Source organism: Merops nubicus, unplaced genomic scaffold, assembly GCF_000691845.1.
Source record: "Merops nubicus isolate BGI_N331 unplaced genomic scaffold, ASM69184v1 scaffold37553, whole genome shotgun sequence".
In the NCBI taxonomy this organism is placed as follows: Eukaryota; Metazoa; Chordata; class Aves; order Coraciiformes; family Meropidae; genus Merops; species Merops nubicus.
The window spans coordinates 1-17,287 of NW_008597544.1; the positions used below are offsets into that span (position 1 = coordinate 1).

Sequence of the window (17,287 nt, forward strand, 5' to 3'; positions counted from 1 at the left end):
GCGTCAGCCTGCCCGCGGCCGAGATCCCAGTACCTGGTTCTGAAGTTGTTATAGATTCTTCTTCTGGAAAAGATGATGATACGGGTAAATCTAAAACGTCTCTCTTTCGAATGCCTAAAGTTTCCGTTTCTAGAATTTCTAAGTCTCAGTCTCAGATTAAATCCATTGGTGATAGTTCTGTATCAGAAGCTCTTAGTTACTCTATTACTGAGGAAGCTCCTTCTGTTCTTTCAGACAGTTTTGAACATAAATTTCTTCCTGAGAAGAAGCTAGACAGCAGCACGAAGAACATTAAATTCAGAATTCCTAATTTGGGTTTCTCCAGAGTTGATATTGGTTCTTCTAAAGTTGAACAGGATTCCTCATTACCAAAAGCAGATATTACTCTGACAAAATACCAAATAAATCTAGCTGAATCTGAATCTAAAATATCGTCTTTTACTGACGAAAATGTTTCAATAACCGATTTTGAAATTTTAAGTGAAGATGGTTCTTTTGAGAAAGGAAGTCTAAAGCCAGATGGGAATACTCTAGATGCTGAAATACCTGTGGGTGACACTGATTTTACAGTGAAAATTCCAAAATTCCGAAAACCAAAATTTGGAATTTCTTGGTCTAAGGGAAAACAATCAGAAAGTGACATTGTTTCCAAAGTGCAACCTGAAATTTTTAAAGGAAAGTTAACGTCTGATATGATTGATAGTGATATTGAAAAAGTAGCTCTTATCACTGATGCCAAATTTGGTGTAAAGATGCACAAGCCCTCACCTCAAGTTGCTCTGGATGCTCCAAATTTGGATGATACCCTCCCATCTGCAGAAGTTACTGTGCCACAATTAGAAGTGGAAAGCCGTGGCCCAGGTTTAGACTACAAGGCAGAACATGAAGTGGTTTCAGGAGAGAAGGACACTGAGGAGAAAGAAAACAAATTTAAAACATCAAAATTTAAATTGCCTTCGTTTAGTTGGTCTCCCAAGAAAGAAGTTATTGCTTCTTCTGAAGCTGAGGGACATGTGGAAGAACCTGCTTTATCTGGAGACACAGAATCGGAATTAACATTTCCTACTTCTGAGAGTCAATACTTTCATGTGGAATTTGATACATCAACAGAAAAAGATGGTGAGAAGGACAGAAACAAGAAGCCCCAATTTGTCATGCCAAAGATCCCATTCCCTAAAATTAAGGGTCAGAAAGTCCAGGTCTCTCCACCCATACTGGAAACTGACATTTGTGGTCCCAGGCAAGAAAAAGAAAGTGTTTCAGTACAGAAATCTGAGAGAGGGAGTTGTAGAGAAGGGGCAGGAAAGGGCATAAAAATGCCAAAAGTTACAGTCCCAACTTTGGAATTTTCCAAACCAGAAGTCAAAGTTCCCAAAACAGAGATGGATATTAGCATGCCTACAGATGACCTGAAACTGAAATCAGCCCCTGCTAATGCTGGCCTCCCAATCTCAGATATTAAGATGATAACAGAAGGCTCCTTTGAAGTAAAGAGTTCTGACACAAGTGTTGAAAGAACATCAGGTGACATTGCTGTGGGTGATGTAGAAACAAAAACTGAAGGTCCTGAAGGGAAAACAAAAATGTCTAAATTCCAAATGCCAAAGTTTGGAATTACACATTCTAAGGGCAAAGGGTCAGAAAAGGTCAGCCAATCCAAATCAGAAGTCAAGGTCCCCCAATTAAAAGCAATGATAGAAATAGCTGATATTGCTTTTGAAGCACCAAATTTGGATGTGCAATGTGGCACAAGAGAAGAATCTCACAGCCTGGAAGTCAAAATTACCGAAGCTGACAATAAGACATCAGCTGATATTTCTATTCCAAAAACAGACAGAGATGTTCAGGATTCAGAAGAAGCACTAAGATTCAAAGGGGAAATAAAACAAGATGGAGATGGAGAAGAGAAAGAAGGACATTTCAAAATGCCAAAATTCAAACTTCCATCCTTCAGTTGGTCACCAAAGAAGGAAGCAAGTGTTAAACCAGATTCTGGAGCAAATTTGGAAGATCATAAACTTACTGTTATGTCAAGCAGAGTAGACACAGAAGTGAGAGGAACTGCAACTGATGGTCAAGGTACTGGGCCAGCCCTTGATCTGGAAATATCTGCAGGAAAAGTTGAACAAAAAAGTGCAGTTAAAAAGCCTCAATTTGTCATGCCTAAAATTTCACTCTCCAAGATAAAGGTTCACAAATCTCAGAGTCATTCAACAAAAGTCGAAGCTGATGCTGCTACTCCTAAAACAGAAAGAGAGAGTGATGATTCCATACAGATACCTGATATAGAAAGAAGTCATTCTGAAAAGACAGATGAAGGGGCACAAATAAACATAAAACTGGCTGATGTTAAGATCCCCACTCTGGAGTTTTCTAAAATAGAAACTGGAGCCTCCCAAACTGAAATGGGAGTCAGCTCAGCAAAGATTGATGCTGCTCTGCCTCCCTCAGAGGGGAGTTTTCAGCAGGTTGTCCTAAAATCAAGTTCTACCAATGAAGATACTAAAAAAACAGGTATGGAGTTTCCCAGAGGAGAAGCTTCAATTGAACTGAGGAGCCCTGAAATAGTAACAGAAAGATCATCAGTTGTAGATGGAAGAAAGATGAAATTGGAAGGTCCTGAAGAGAAGATTAAAATACCCAAATTCCAGAAGCCAAAATTTGGGATCTCCCTAACAAAAGGGAAAGGCCCAGACACAGAGATCAGTTCTCCAAAAATAGAAGATGATCTACTCCAGCTAAAAAGAGCAAATGAAATCGATGACATTGCTGAGGGAGTTACAGTATCAGAACTTGCATCTGTTATATCAGATCCTGGAGAAGGTGTTCATAAGATAAAAACACCCCAAGTTCTGACAGCTGACATTGAAGCTCCAAAGGTAGACGTGAGCTCCCAGTCAGTATCTAAATCAATGACAGAGGGAGTTATTGAGAGCCTTGAGGAGAAAGAAATCAAATTAAAAGAAGAACATGAAATAAAAGCTGAAGAAGTTCAGACTGAAGAACATCAGGGATGGTTTAAAATGCCAAAATTCAGAATACCTGCATTTGGCAAAACATCCTTAAAGGGAAAAAAAAGTGATGCTGATTTTGAAAGAAGTATGGAAAAAGCTCAGGCAGACATTCCATCTGCAAAAGTACAAACTGAAAGAAGTTTTCCTGAAAATACCTTCTCATTACCACAGGCAGTCACTGAAACTTCTGCAAACATAGTTACGCACAGTACTGAAGGACAAAAAACACATACTTCAGAACTCACAGTGTCTTCAGCAGAATTCTCTAAATCATGCCTAAAGGCCCCAGAAATTAACAAAGACACCAGTTTAACAAATAGGTTTTCTATGCATACTCTGACTCTTGAAGAGCATAAAGTCAAGTCACAGGATATAGAAATCCTAAAGGCAGAAAGTTCCACTAAGTTAGAGGCTTCAGGAGTAGGATGTAAACCATCATCAGTTGAAAGTACTCTGGATGCAACACAGGAGGAAATAGATATTAGTCTTCCAAAGGGAGAGCTAGATATCCAAACTCAGGAGGCAATAATTAAAAAAGAAAAGATAAAAGGTGAGATGAAAATTACAGGAATAGACAGTGAAGGAAACCAGTTAAAAAAGCCTACATGTGAATGGTCTACAACAAAGGGATCAGAAGATGGTACTTACGTTACAGCTAAGCTGGAAGACCTAAAGGTAGAAGTTCCAAAACTGAAGATGGACATTAAAATTGCTAGAGTAGATCCTGGAATGAAATTTCAGGTGAAAAGTGTTGAAAAGGACATGTCTGCAGGGGTGGCAGTGCAAGTAGAAGACAGAGCAGAAACAAGTAAAATTAAACCATACAGGTTTAAGATTCCAGAGTTTGGAGTGTTGCATTCAGAAGTGAAGGCTTTTGAAGATGATATTGATTTGCCAAAGTCAGAAGCTGATTCACTATCTAAAACTGAAATAGGCGCAGCAGAAATGGAGCTTCAAAAATCAGAAGCCTCTGTCGGCATGCAAAGTGCAGCTCTAGCTCACATGGAAGCATCTTCCCGAATAACAGTGGAAACACTGGACAAATCACAGGATGGCCCAGAAGTAAACATAAAAATTCCCAAACTAAAAATACCAAAATTCACTTTAAAAGCTCTCCCAACTGAAGCTGAAGTTTCAGTGTCAAAAGTGCCAATAGATCCAAAGGGGTCTAGTACTGACATTGAAGTAGTGCAGCTGCAAGCAAGTTCTGCTGCCCCTGAAGAAACACCAGAGGCTCTAGAGGGTGGTATTCAAAAAGCCAAAAGCAAAATTGTAACACTGAGTGACCCTGACATTAAAACAGCACAGGTGACTACTACCATAGAGTCCTCCCTTTCAAATGCAGGGCAAGATATTCATTGGTCATACGTAGAGGGCCAAGAAGTGATTGAGAAAGTAGAACCTGAACATGTTGCTATTGAAAGGTGTGAGATTTACAGTACTGAAATACTGAAAGAATCGGAGATTCTCTCATCAGAAGTCAGAACTGCTACTTTGGGATTCTCATTGCTCAAGGTGAAGTTGCCTGAATCACACAGCAACTTAGAAGTGCTAGTCCAGCAGCCATCTTCGATAGAAGGTGTGTCAGCGAGCAAACCAAAATGTGCTGATGAAAGCTCCGGAGTTACAGCAGAGAGGATAGGCAGTGCTGAGCTTAAACTATCCGACAAAACACACACTGAGACAGAAGAACCTGGTGGAGAAGTAAGTCTGCCAAAGTTAAAAACATTTGCTGTTGAAGTAAAGCCTTCCAGTAAACTTGAAGAGGGTCTTCCGAAGTCACCAGAAGGAATAGCTGCAGGTCCTCTCTCTAAAGATGAGGATGTAGCTGAAGAACTAGAAGATGAAGAAAAAGACATAACCAATGAAAAAGAAAAGACTGAGAGTAAAAGATCTCCTGGAAGATTCAAATTTTGGCTCCCAAGTATTGGCTTTTCATCTTCTGGTGATGAAACAAGCAGAGATTCAGTAACAGAAGTGAAAAAATCAGCTCCAGAAGATGTGAAACCTGCTGACACAACAGATAATGATTCTTCTAAGCAAACTGAAAAAACTGGATGGTTTAGATTTCCCAAGCTTGGTTTCACATCTCCTTCCAAAAAGTCCAAGACTGTTGACAAAGAAGAGATAGCTCATAAAGAGAGAAGACTCTCAGACGAAGATAGCCCGTCAGATAAACCTGATGTGTTTTTTGATGCACAAGAAAGCTTATCACCTAAAGAAAAAACAGAGGCTGAAAAATTTGAAATTGATGGGGCCTCATCTAATGTTCCACTTTCTCAAACTATCGTGACCTCTTCAGCAAGAACTGAACTAATCTTGTTGGAGGAAGAAAAAGACAGTCAATCTAGTATTCCTGGAGATACAACCAAATGAAGATTGTCTTTTCCCAGCCCTCAATGGGAATAAAATAATCTACTTGTACAGAAAGAATGCTTTCTTAACTTTCTAATAACGGAAAATTAAACTAAACCCAAAGCTGATATTCATGAAAACAGTTGAGCAGAATTTAATACATTTAAATTCTTAAGTACATGGATGTGCTATACTGTGCACTAATAAAAATATTGATTTCTTCAAATCTGCCCCAAAGACAACAATCACTGCACGTACAGAGGAACCCACAGTTCTAGAAAAGTCTGAAAAGGTACCTGAACTATGAAGGTAAACCACTGAAAGGCCTGATGATAGAAAAAACACTTGTTGAATAGGCTTCTTAAAAAATACATCAATTATGTTTAGATAATAGATTATTTCCAGAATACAGTATAGACTAGTCCTGTGAGAACTATTCTTACCTGTTTAGATTTTGGACCTTTCTGACCTACTTTTGTTTTCTTATGCAAATATTTTTCTTTATTTCAGCTAAGGTAAAATGTTTATTCCACAGATGTTTTAAAATGCAAAATAAAATAAAAAAAAAACTAGTGTAGAGAGACTAATGCTTTAAATCTTCCTCTCTTTTCATTTTTTTATTATTGTTGTGGGTCATATTTAGCCTTAAAAGAATTTTTAAAAATCCAACAGAATAAACTGAAGACCAAAAAGCCATATAACTAATTCACATTTTTAAGAAACCAAAATAAAACATGCTGATGAATAATTATTAAAATGTGGATAAATTTTAATGTATATATTTACTGGATAGTTAAATGCACAGAATGATCTGGTGTACCAGTGGAATTGCTTCAAAGATTTTCTGGGAAAGGAGATGTATATAATTATTTGCTTCTTTGTTTATATTAATGCTTCTCTCAAGAGCATAACGAAAACCAGAGTGCAGATGTGAGAGTCTTCACATGTATCATTAAAACACTGCCTGTATTCTTAATTCACAATAAACTCACCATATGAAAATAACTCGAGCAGCGTGAGTTACTGATAGTGCTGTTAACATTTTCTGATTCTCAAAATCCCAGTTTAAATTTGCAAAAGATATGAGTATACCCCACTCATCTGATGAAGTAGCTGCTCAGTGACAGCAGTTTCTAAATACAGTGGTAATGGAGACTTTTCACTCATCGCAGTCCCAAACCTTACAGAATTGCACATGCAGACATGCTTCGTTCTAATAGTTTTCTTACCCTGTATTTTCTTTCCCCATGTTCTACTTAGTACAGGGAATGCAGACAGCAAAACACTTAGAAACTGGGATGTGAAGGAAGTGTGCTCAGTGGTCTAACTACCTGGAGCTTGAGCTATCCTTCATTTCTATAGCTCTGTGGTAGGCTTAAATACGCTAAAGAGAACTCCTGGCATTTATTCCAAAGAGAAGGCTGATTATTGCTGAAGAAACTGATCACATACGTGTTAGGCATGTATCACTGACTTGGATCATGCAGCATTTCCCTGAAGTTCCCCGAAGGATAAAAGTCATTGCTCAATAGACCCCGAATCGCCCCATTAGAGAGCAGCAGCGTATGCCAGGGCTGAGGAAAACGTTGTGATCAAGGCAGAAAAATGGAGTCCAGAAAAAGTCAAGGTGTGTCAGAAAGGACATTCCATGCTAGCAGCAGCCCACATCTGCCTGCAGAGCAGCTTTCTCGTGAAATATTTCTCAAGTGGCGTCCGTTTGCTTAGGCCCACAGGAATCCACCCAGGCAGCACTGAATGTAGGAGTCTGTTGCAAAGGTGAGAGAATCAAGTCAATGAAAATGGAGCTCTGAGACAGCAATGATCACAGAGCAATAACCATTATGACGTTTTTAAAAGATGAATGAAGCAGTTAAGAGAAGAGGAGAGAAAAGAAGCCAGCAACTAAGCACCACATGGCTGCTCGCTCACTCCTTCCCCCACCCCCAGTGGGACAGGGAGAATAAAATAAAAAAAATTAAACTTGTGGGTCAAAATAAGAACCACTTATTAACTAAAATAAAATATTACAATAAAACCAAAAATAAAATAGAATAATAAGAATCACAATTTTTATTCAAAGGAATATAGCTAAAAGAGAGACAAATAAAATGCAAAAAAAAAAAAAGTCAAGTGATGCACAGTGCAGTTACTCACCATCTGCTGACCAGTGCCCCAGCAGCAATTTGCCCCCACCCCAGCCAGCCCTGACCAGTTTATATACTGGGCATGACATTCTACGGTATGGAATACCCCTTTGGCTAGTTTGGGTCAGCTGTCCTGGCCATGTTCCCTCCCAGCTTCTTGTGCACCTGCAGACTAGCAAAACATGGGAAGTTGAAAAGTCCTTGATTTCCTAGCAACAACTGAAGACACCAGTGCAAGGAGCACAGGCACAGCCCTGCAGAACAACAGACATTTTGGCAACAGGCTGACTCTGATTCCACCTGGATGCATAGTTTCAGATGTTCAAGTTGTTCTTGTAACTAAGGTAGGTTTACCTTGATTACTGCTACTTATTTTTAACATGTGAAAAAGCAGACTGTCAGCTAAACATCTACACACAGTCTCCAACCAAACCAACCTATGGTTGCAATTTGATGTGCAAAAGAAGGTATAAATGCATTAAGAAGAAAGACCCTCTCACCTCTGTGATTTGCATTGTTACGGCATGAATACATCTCTACTGGTTGTCTGTTCTGTTGTTATATTTGAAGCAGAACCTCTCATATATCCCAAAGGAAAGACAACCAAAATAAACTTTGAATGAGATAATATATATGAAGAGGAATAGAATGGAATAGAATGGAATAGAATAGAATAGAATAGAATAGAATAGAATAGAATAGAATAGAATAGAATAGAATAGAACAGAGCAGAATTCAGCTGGAAGGGATCTATAACAATCATCTAGTCTAACTGCCTGGCTACTTCAGGGATGGCCAAAAGTTAAAACATATTATTAAGGGCACTGTCTGACTAATACTAAAGCTTCTGGAACAAGCTGGTGTCCAGTATGTGAAGCCAAGTGACTTTGTAGCCCTATCAGAGCTCATAAACCTATGGAGCCAGGCTGGTTCTGTCTTGCTGTCATCTACACCACTGTCAGCAGTGCTGTAGCTGCAAGGCACTGCACCAAACCAAGCACTCTCAGAAATGAGACTGCTGGGAGAGCAGCAGCACAGCAGCTCTGCATGAAAGCCACTCAGGTGAGGCCAGGCCAGTTCACTTAAGTTGTAGTCCATTGTAACCCAGTTACATGAGATGAGATGAGATGAGATGAGATGAGATGAGATGAGATGAGATGAGATGAGATGAGATGAGATGAGATGAGATGAGATGAGATATGATTGGAGGAGAGTATCCATGCTCAAGTTCCAAACCAGCAACTTTTTCTAGATATGAATAAACCAATACTGCAAAAAATCTGAACTGCCTGCGACTGAACAAGAAAATCCATCCAAGGATACTAAATAGATGTTAATGAACAGTACTGAAAGACCCAGCTTACATTTGGTCCAGTCCTCAACTTGAAGAAATCACAATCTAAATGAAAAAGACAAGCAACAGGTGAGTGGATCAGGACTATTATAACCCTGTTTCATAAATGGAAAACTAATTAGAGACTCAAAGCTCAGTTATAATTTACACCGTATTCTACCTTTGTAATGGAGAAAAGTAAATTAGAGTCAGTCTATGAAAGGGCCTAAAAAGTCTCACAAGAAACCAGGGAAATAAACTCAAGTTCCTCTTAAATCCAGATCGTTGTCCTAATCCTAAGTCCCTCCTTCATACGTGAAGGAAAAACAACACACGTGATGCCAGTAAAGAAAATAAAAGAGCACTCTCATAAGCATCATTTTTTCCTCTAGAAGCTGAACCTTACCCCACACAAGTCTTTTATTATCAGAAGACAAATCTCACAACTTGCCCAGAAACTCTGTCCCACTGGAAAACTTCTCCAGCGCTGTCAGATTTGAGCTCACAAATGGAGGAGGAAATTTTATTTTTATTCCTGCAACATCTACGCCCCTCCAGAGCAGTGAAAACAGAGCTTCGAGTGCCATCTAGAGGAGCTCACTCCTCTAGAGAGAAAACTTCTGTTGGTTAAAGCTGTAATGCCTCAAAAAGATTTCCAAACTGACCCACCATTCACATGTGCTCATTGCACTGGGAAAATAAAATCTGCCCAATGTCGTTCTTACAAGCAAAGATTAGTACAGCACACGATGAGAGATATTTGTTGGTACAGGATAATAAATTTGTGAAGCAGAGCTAGTGAAGACTAGGTGGGGAGGTTCTGCTCTGGCAGAAATTTTAATTAGTAAATGGAAGTCTCAAAATATTAAGCAGGCTCCAGAAAGGAAAGAGGGCAGGAGAGTGATGAAAGCACCTGCATCTTTTATGTGTTTACACATAGGCAAATACTCACAAAATTTCAGTGTTTTCTGTAAATGTAACTAACATTGTTACATAACATAAAGATAACATTTTTAAAATCTGCTCTGATAACAAGCATTGATTTGTAATGAAGAATAAAACAATCCAAGGAATCTTGGAGGTGTCTGAAAGAGAGAGACAAGGAGCACCTGGAAAACCAAAACTGGAAAATAGAGTTGGGATCATCTCCAAAAGACCACATGGGCAAGGGGCCTTATTTGTATGGGGATTTGTGTGTATTCACAAAGATAGAAAACAGTTTACACAGTCGATCACAGAAGGTCCCTTTGTCATTGTTAGCACAGGGCAGGGATTCAAAAGCACCAAAAAGCTTCCTCTGGAGGATGGGGAAGTTGCTCCCTGCTGGGGAAGCCTGTACTGTGTTACCCAGTGCTGTGTCTGCAGCAGAAGAGATGGCTTCAGAGCCAAAATGCAGCTGAAAGAGGCTCTGCCAGGACAGGAGTCCACAAGCTGCCACCTGCCCTTCAGGGCTGGAGAGGTCTGGTGCACTTTCACAGCTCAGATAGGGGTTGCCAGGACAGGGGTTTGCCCAACCCTTCTGTGGAGCTGTGCTCTGGGCTTTTACCTCGGGCTCTCTCACCTCTGCTGTACCTCAGACCCAAAGCAAAAAATTTGATTTATGACTCCATGTCCCGGGACAGGCAAAGGTGCACAGCCCTGGTGAGGTTCACAGAGCCCCAGCCCAGTGTCCCTCACACCACTCCACGGCTGGAGCACGTCCTGCTTCCCTTTCCTGTCACTTCTGAGAGTCACCCAGGGCAGAGCGGCAGGTGGATATGAGCATAAGGCACCCAATGGCTCGGGATTATGGTCCCTGTGTGATTGCAGAAAAAAAAAGCAACCCAGAGACAAGGCCAGCAGGGCCCTGTCAGGAGCAGTGCACCAGGACAACCCTAAAGGAGAGGGGAGGCTCTCCAAGCCAAGCGCTGCCCAGAGTTCAGGTGGGATGTCTTTGCCACACCAGCACTCCTGCAGCAGCTTCACCCCACTCCCTCCTCCCTGTTTGCTGCATGTGGCCAACACACAGACGCCCAAACGTCCCCAGGCGCTCGGGGGTCCAGGGCAGCTGAGCTGGAAGCTGGACCCAAGGTTTAATCCCAGGCATTTAACTCTGGTGACTAGCCTCAACAACTACATACAGGTATTTCCCTGGACCTCTATAATTTCTAAGTGCTTTTTAAAATCCACCTTTTCTATTGTAGGTGATTTCTCACACAGCTCGAGTCTTAAAGTGGCCAGGAGTTTATTAAAAATACATTTCAACACATGTAAGCAAACACTGTTAATGGAACATTAAGGTTGAAATATATTGCTTCCTAAGATAAAAGAGCACAGCAAAAATGATCTGTGTCTCTGATGCATTAAGATCTGATATCTTGTATCTTCCATGTTTGCTTTAGTATCAGACAGCTTGTCATACAACACTGTATGAATTTCATTAACTCTGGGATGAGGTAATCACACAGAAATGTCACACAATGATTAATGGTTCTGCAGGTAGAGTCAGCTGTGAGAAGTTATCATGTCATCAGTGAGGACACCACAAGAAAGCTGCTTCTCTGACATTGACATAAAAAAGAAAGCTTCCTGGTTTGTAGAGGGAGCGAGATCCAAATACACCTTTTTAAACATATATTTTAAGTTGCTTCAGAGTCTGCTTCTCCAGTTACAGTCTTCCTGTCCCTGCACATCTTCCAGATTCACCGCGTATTTGGAATTCCAGTCTCGCTCAAAGAGGGTTTTTAATTGTTCCTGGATAGGCAGTTGCCTTCTTTGCAGGTTGGTCAAATTCTGTTTGATAATTAGTCCCACGCCAGCTGTATTAATGAAGTAATCTTCTGACCAATTGGAAGTCCCTATGCAATGGAAAAGTAGCTAATTAGGAAACATCCATTTCCCAATGTTCTGTTTGATCTCCATACTCATTAAGTCCACATTGCCTGGCTTTGCTGATTTGCTGTACAACTGCAAATCTCATTAGGAACAATGGAGCAGCAAAAATCAGGTCACCTCCTTCTTACTCCAGACCTCAGGTTTCAGAAAGTCAGTATTAACTGCAACCCCAAGGCTTCCTAACACTGATTCCTTACAGCCTGTGGCAGAGATGCACAGATCTATTCATAACTATGGGACCAGAGTGTGATATTTGGGTATCAGGAGGGGCAAAAGCCAGTGTTTGATATGGGTTTCTGTGTTTAAAAAAAAAAAAAAAAGTGCTTAATGGACTTAATTCTCTTTACTTGTTATAGGAGAGCATGAGGAGCAACTGGACTGGATCAATAAATCCTCAGGAGCTGCTCTGAGCTCAGCATGCAACATCCGCTTTTAAACCAGGCCAAGCTGGGAATCCAGCTGTAGACATTGTCTAGGGGTCTCTCCAGAGCTGCCACAATTCAGAAGATCAAACACTGTGAAAAAATACACTTTCTATCAGTACTTCTCCTGTTATTAGCCTTAGCCTTCTGTCAGTTCCAGAAGGTGCATAGGCATAAAAACAAATTATCTGCATATCTGTCTTCAAAAGACAACCCAGTAAGAAACAAGTTGTATTAAGAAGGCAATTTGAGCTGCACATCCACAGCCCATTGGAAGACTGGGCTATTTGCTGGTGTGCATTGCTTGGAGGATGACCTGACAGGAATGACAGAGCCCTTTCACACTCTTTTTTCGAGAGATCCTGATAAAAACAGTGAGTGAAAAAATAAACGACACGACTTCCAGGAATTGAGCAGCAGTTGACATCACTATTTTCTCATTTCGTTTCCTAGACTTCTGTTGAACAAACAGTGCATGGAATTAATTCCTTCCAGCAATTTCTTTTTAAGAAAGCACAACAAGGCTGCATAGGAGAGCGTTAGCTGCCACTGCAGCGTCCCGAGCACACGGGCTGTGGAGTTCCTGCTGTGCTTGTCACAGGCTCTGCACTCACACTTGTCATGTTCCATTCCTAATGGCTCACAACCATATGAAATAATCTCTTACTGAACTTGACCTACATTATTGTCTCCCCTTCACATCTCTATTTCTTTATCCAGGGCAGACATTCTGATAAAACCATATACTTTGATATTTTTATCTGCTTTACATAGCAAAATGAGGTCCTTTTTGACATTGCAGCTCTTTCTATCTCAGTCTCGGTCCTATGGATCTGAAGATACTGTAAAGTGTTTGGAATAATGGTGTACATACCAATATAGGCTACTTTATCAGTGACCATATACTTGTTGTGATTCACTCTCCCATGAGGAATATTTGTGTGATTCAGAACTGGAACAATGAAGAGTTTCTGGAGAGAGAGAAATTAAAAACATAGAAGTACCAGAGTGAAGAACAGACTGACTAATTGGACAATGCAGATTTTCTATATTTTCAAAGAATAGAATAGCACAGAAAGAACAGAAGAGACTATTCCACACATTCTTATTAAATGTACCACAGAAGAGATTTTACTCATCCAAGAAAGCTAACAAATAGTACTTCCACTTTACATAAAATTGGATAAGCAATTGAGATCAGATAAGGATAATGTTTGCCTCACAATGTTCCATTAGTGGCACAGCTATTATCATTACAGGGCAGACAATTAAATGCAGTTTTAGGCAGCTGTTTAATAGAGCTGCATTTAGCACTGATTGCTGCTCTTATTTTGTGCTGGAATGGGCTGATCACAGACACGAGGGGTACTGCAGGCAATAATAATGCCTAACTTTTTGTGTTAACTCTTACTAAAAGCTAGATTTCTGTCCTTTTTGGTTTGGTTTGGTTTATGTAAAATCCTCCTTACTTCTATGACCTTTCTTTGTTCTCTCTCTCATGGTAACTGCATCACGTTGGGAGCTTCCACACTCTGCCCACTCCACTTCATGCATTCCAGCCTAGTGCCTCTGACCTGTGTGTAATATTGTGTTCAAAATGAGTTCATTTGTATAGGCAGCCAGCAGAGCTCTCCACTGTAAAAAACTGATAGTAATTAGACCCATTTAAGATACTCCATACAGGAAAAGGTCTATGAGAAGAGAATGAAATTGTCATATAAACTGTCACTGTCATGGTGCTCAACAGGAACAACTGCCTGGATAACGACACAAAGAACACCCTTTGCTATCACTAGGAGCTTGAGGTAGCTGCTTCCTCAAAGGTTACCTTTTGGGCCTTATTTTCTCAAGGACCTGAAACAGTCACTACAACAATGGACAATAATTTTCTCTAAAACTTAAGACTTGCACACACAACTGGCAGCTAAGACTCCAAAATCAGCGTGAGGCCCATATCCTCAATCTGTCTTCCCAAAAATCAGGTTCCTTATCGTACCACGCTGACGCTGATGTGGGCACGTGGGTTGTTGAGAGCACTCAGGGACCTCAGGTAGTAAAGCATGGCTGGGTCAGAGTGGGTCCAGCAGCTGACCAGAAGACGGATTTGCACTCTGGAGTTGAAAGCTGCACGTCTCAGAGCATTGTCAATGGCTGGCCAGTATCTAGACAAAAGCAAGTGGGTGGAAAAAGGCATATTTCTTTAAACAGTTCAGTAGAAAGCTGTGACAATGAACAGAGAATACAAGTGACACACTGCACAGATGGGATCTCTGATGTCTAGGAAGAGGAACGCTTGTGCCTTCACTGGAGGTGTAAGTAAGCTTTCTGCCTCCTACCCAGCCTGTTCTTCTCAGCGTGTTTTGAGACCTCCAGTTTCTGCTAAAAGTGATGGAAATTGATCAAAAAGTTTAACGCCTGGTAAAGTGCAGGCAGACAGACAGACACACAGCGTGGTGCCACCATGCTCTTTTCCTTAGGAAACTAAACAATACCAACTCCAATGTAAAGCCAGACCATACTGCACAAAGTAAAAAGGACAGTGCAGAGCCCAGAGGGAAAACCTGAGAACTGTTTTTGCAGAATATGGCCATTTCAGGATCCTGGAGACTTTTCAGCATGTGCAGTGGTCCTGTGCCATCAGCCAGCATGGACAGGCTCTATCCCTCCCATCCCTCCTTAGCATGCAGAGTGCCCCCCGGGTAACAAACACAGCTGTGCTCTCCTGAGCACCGGGCTGTCCCTCCTCCTGACTGCATTGGCTGTAGCTTAAGGGAAAATGTTTATCATCTTTCACCCAACTACAAAACACTAAGAACTTGACGGTGTACATCCCCAGGACTAGTAACACCAAACGTCCATGCGGCATTTTCATTCCACAGATCCTAACGAGGGCTGCACAGAGGAAGACAGGCATCTTCAACACAGACTGGAAGACTGATAGAAAGAGGTCCGGCACTCACTGACAGTCCCATGAGCAATGATGAATTAATTTGCCTAACTTATTCCTTTTAGTCTCATGTACAAAGGCCTGAATTCTCTAATCCTACCTCACACATCCTCCTAGCACTAGCAACAGACTGCCCATGTGCTTTCAGGCTCAGGCTGCCTTGTAGATCCTGAAAAATTCAGCAAAACATGCTATTTCAAAATGTTAATTTTGAATAATTTCCGTTTTTAAAATATATCAGTTTCTAGTTGATTAACACTCAGGCATTAAGATGGCAGCTTTGTTCCCCTTGCCTCAGCTGCTGGAGGAACCTAACCTGAACTAATCAGCCTCAATTCATTGCACTACAGCTGGTTGCTGTGGAGATAGCCCGAGGCCCTGTGTGGCTTTCCCTAGGCCTTTCAAACTCCTGTTTGCATCTGATCAGGCCCTAGATGTCACAAATGGTGGATTAAGGCTTCAGATGAAGAATGAGGAGTACTAACACAATCATTCCTAAGGGGGAAAAGAGACCTTTTGTGAACCTATTCTTGGCTAAAAGCAGGACATGAGAAACCCAGGGATTCAACCATACAACACAGAAACACAAAATCCTGTTTGATTTATAAAAAATATCCTCCAAGTGGAAGCTAGTCTGAGATTTTGTTTCAAGGACAGTGGAATTATCCATTTCTGTTATCCTACAGTCTTTTTGCTAGCACAGACACCCAGCAGAACAACAGAAGCTTTACACAGTTATGCCACAGGACGTGATGCATGGCATAATCCTGGCTAAATGACAACCTAGAACTCACCCTATTCTTTACAAGCCATGTTGTACATATTTTATTCCTTGAACTTCTTTCTCAGACTATTTAGGTGATTGGGAAACTCAGAAATGTTATAAGCAGATAATACTCAGAGCATCTGGTTGCATCTAAACATCCTAATTCAAGCATATCTAAGAGGATTTGGAGTTTTAGTGGTTGCCCCATGACTAACTAACTTTCTATATTACTCACATTTGAGCTGATGTGCAGTCTGCATGATCTGCTGTGACCTTGGGCAGCCTGCTGGGCCCACGGTAGTGGTCCACCACATAGAGGTGGATTACTCTAGATCACCACTACCACCTTCTCTGCGAGAGCTGCTGCTGCATACATCCAGCATGCTTCAGTAACTGGGGTGTCCTTAGATGGTTTATAAAAAAAAAAAAAAAAAAAGAAAATAGAAGCACAGAATTTTCTTTTAGAGACTGTTTCAGCTATCACTGCAGACAGTTGAGGCAGCTATCATTGCAGGGACAGTTAAGGATTGGCCTCTAAACTATGGGTCAAGTCTGTCAAACAAGCAGGAGCCAAGAGTCTTCAGAAGTAAAGAAGAGAAAGAGAGAAACTGGAGCAGAAGAGGGGAGCAAAGTAATGTTTTATCTGAAAAGCCTGATGTCAGATACATTTCTGCTGTTCCCATTCCTCTCTCTATTCATAAAGCTTCTCTGTTGTACTTGGAAGGGATCTGTGCCTAACTGTCCCTGATCTGGCACTTCACAGCTTTCTCCCTGTGGGAAGAGCCCAGGAGGCTGCTCTCAAATGCTAGTGAAGCACAGGAGCAGCCTTGGAGACCACCCCTCCTGTAGCAGCAGTGTGTGCACAGGCCACCACCTGGTTGTGAATGCAGAACAAAGCCTCAATTCTCTCGACTCTGAATATTTTCATTGCAGAGAGGAGGGAATAGTGTATTTTACTTTAAATAGTGCAGTCAACTGATTGACTTAGGATTAAAATTGTACCTTTCTGGATGAATGAAACGGCTGGTAGGGAAATATTCCATAACAGAAACATAGACAAATTTCTGTGCCTCACCAATAATACTGACTATAGCAAAGAGGTCATAGGTGCGACCTGCTGGACAGAACGCTGGAGGAGATGCCTATAAAGAAGAGAACACACAGGTCAGTGATTTCATCCTGTTTTCTGTTAGGCTGTAATTCATTTATGCTCAGACCTTCTTCAGTATTCATTACAATAGCACAAAGCACTTGAGGTGGACCACTATCAGTTCTCATGCCTTCCCTGTCCTACTGGGTAAGATATTTATTGATATATTGAGCCCACAGATGATTAAAGGAGACCTGTGTCCCATTCTTGCCATACTATCTGGCAGCTGAACCTGGGTTGTCCCTTATTCCTTGAGTAGTTACAGAGAAACCTGCTGAGCGA

General features: G+C 41.1%; 2 protein-coding genes across 2 annotated transcripts in view; one reads left to right on the forward strand and one right to left on the reverse strand.

Moving 5' to 3' along the window:
- Positions 1 to 72: 72 nt before the first annotated feature.
- LOC103769542 (neuroblast differentiation-associated protein AHNAK-like) lies at positions 73 to 5,390 on the forward strand (the record flags this gene model as incomplete). Its single annotated transcript, XM_008936752.1, has 3 exons — positions 73 to 2,879; positions 3,297 to 4,718; positions 5,118 to 5,390. Coding segments are annotated over 3 exons (4,502 nt in total), but the record flags the coding sequence as incomplete, so codon positions are not given.
- A 6,084-nt stretch (positions 5,391 to 11,474) lies between these two features.
- The window catches only part of PLD4 (phospholipase D family, member 4), an 11,103-nt gene continuing 5,290 nt past the window's right edge, over positions 11,475 to 17,287 (reverse strand). The window contains exons 7-10 of the mRNA XM_008936751.1: positions 16,858 to 16,997; positions 14,139 to 14,304; positions 13,017 to 13,113; positions 11,475 to 11,683 (exon numbers count right to left, since the gene is read on the reverse strand). Of these exons, the coding sequence (XP_008934999.1) occupies positions 11,475 to 11,683; positions 13,017 to 13,113; positions 14,139 to 14,304; positions 16,858 to 16,997 (612 nt within the window). The remainder of the gene's footprint in view (positions 11,684 to 13,016; positions 13,114 to 14,138; positions 14,305 to 16,857; positions 16,998 to 17,287) is intronic.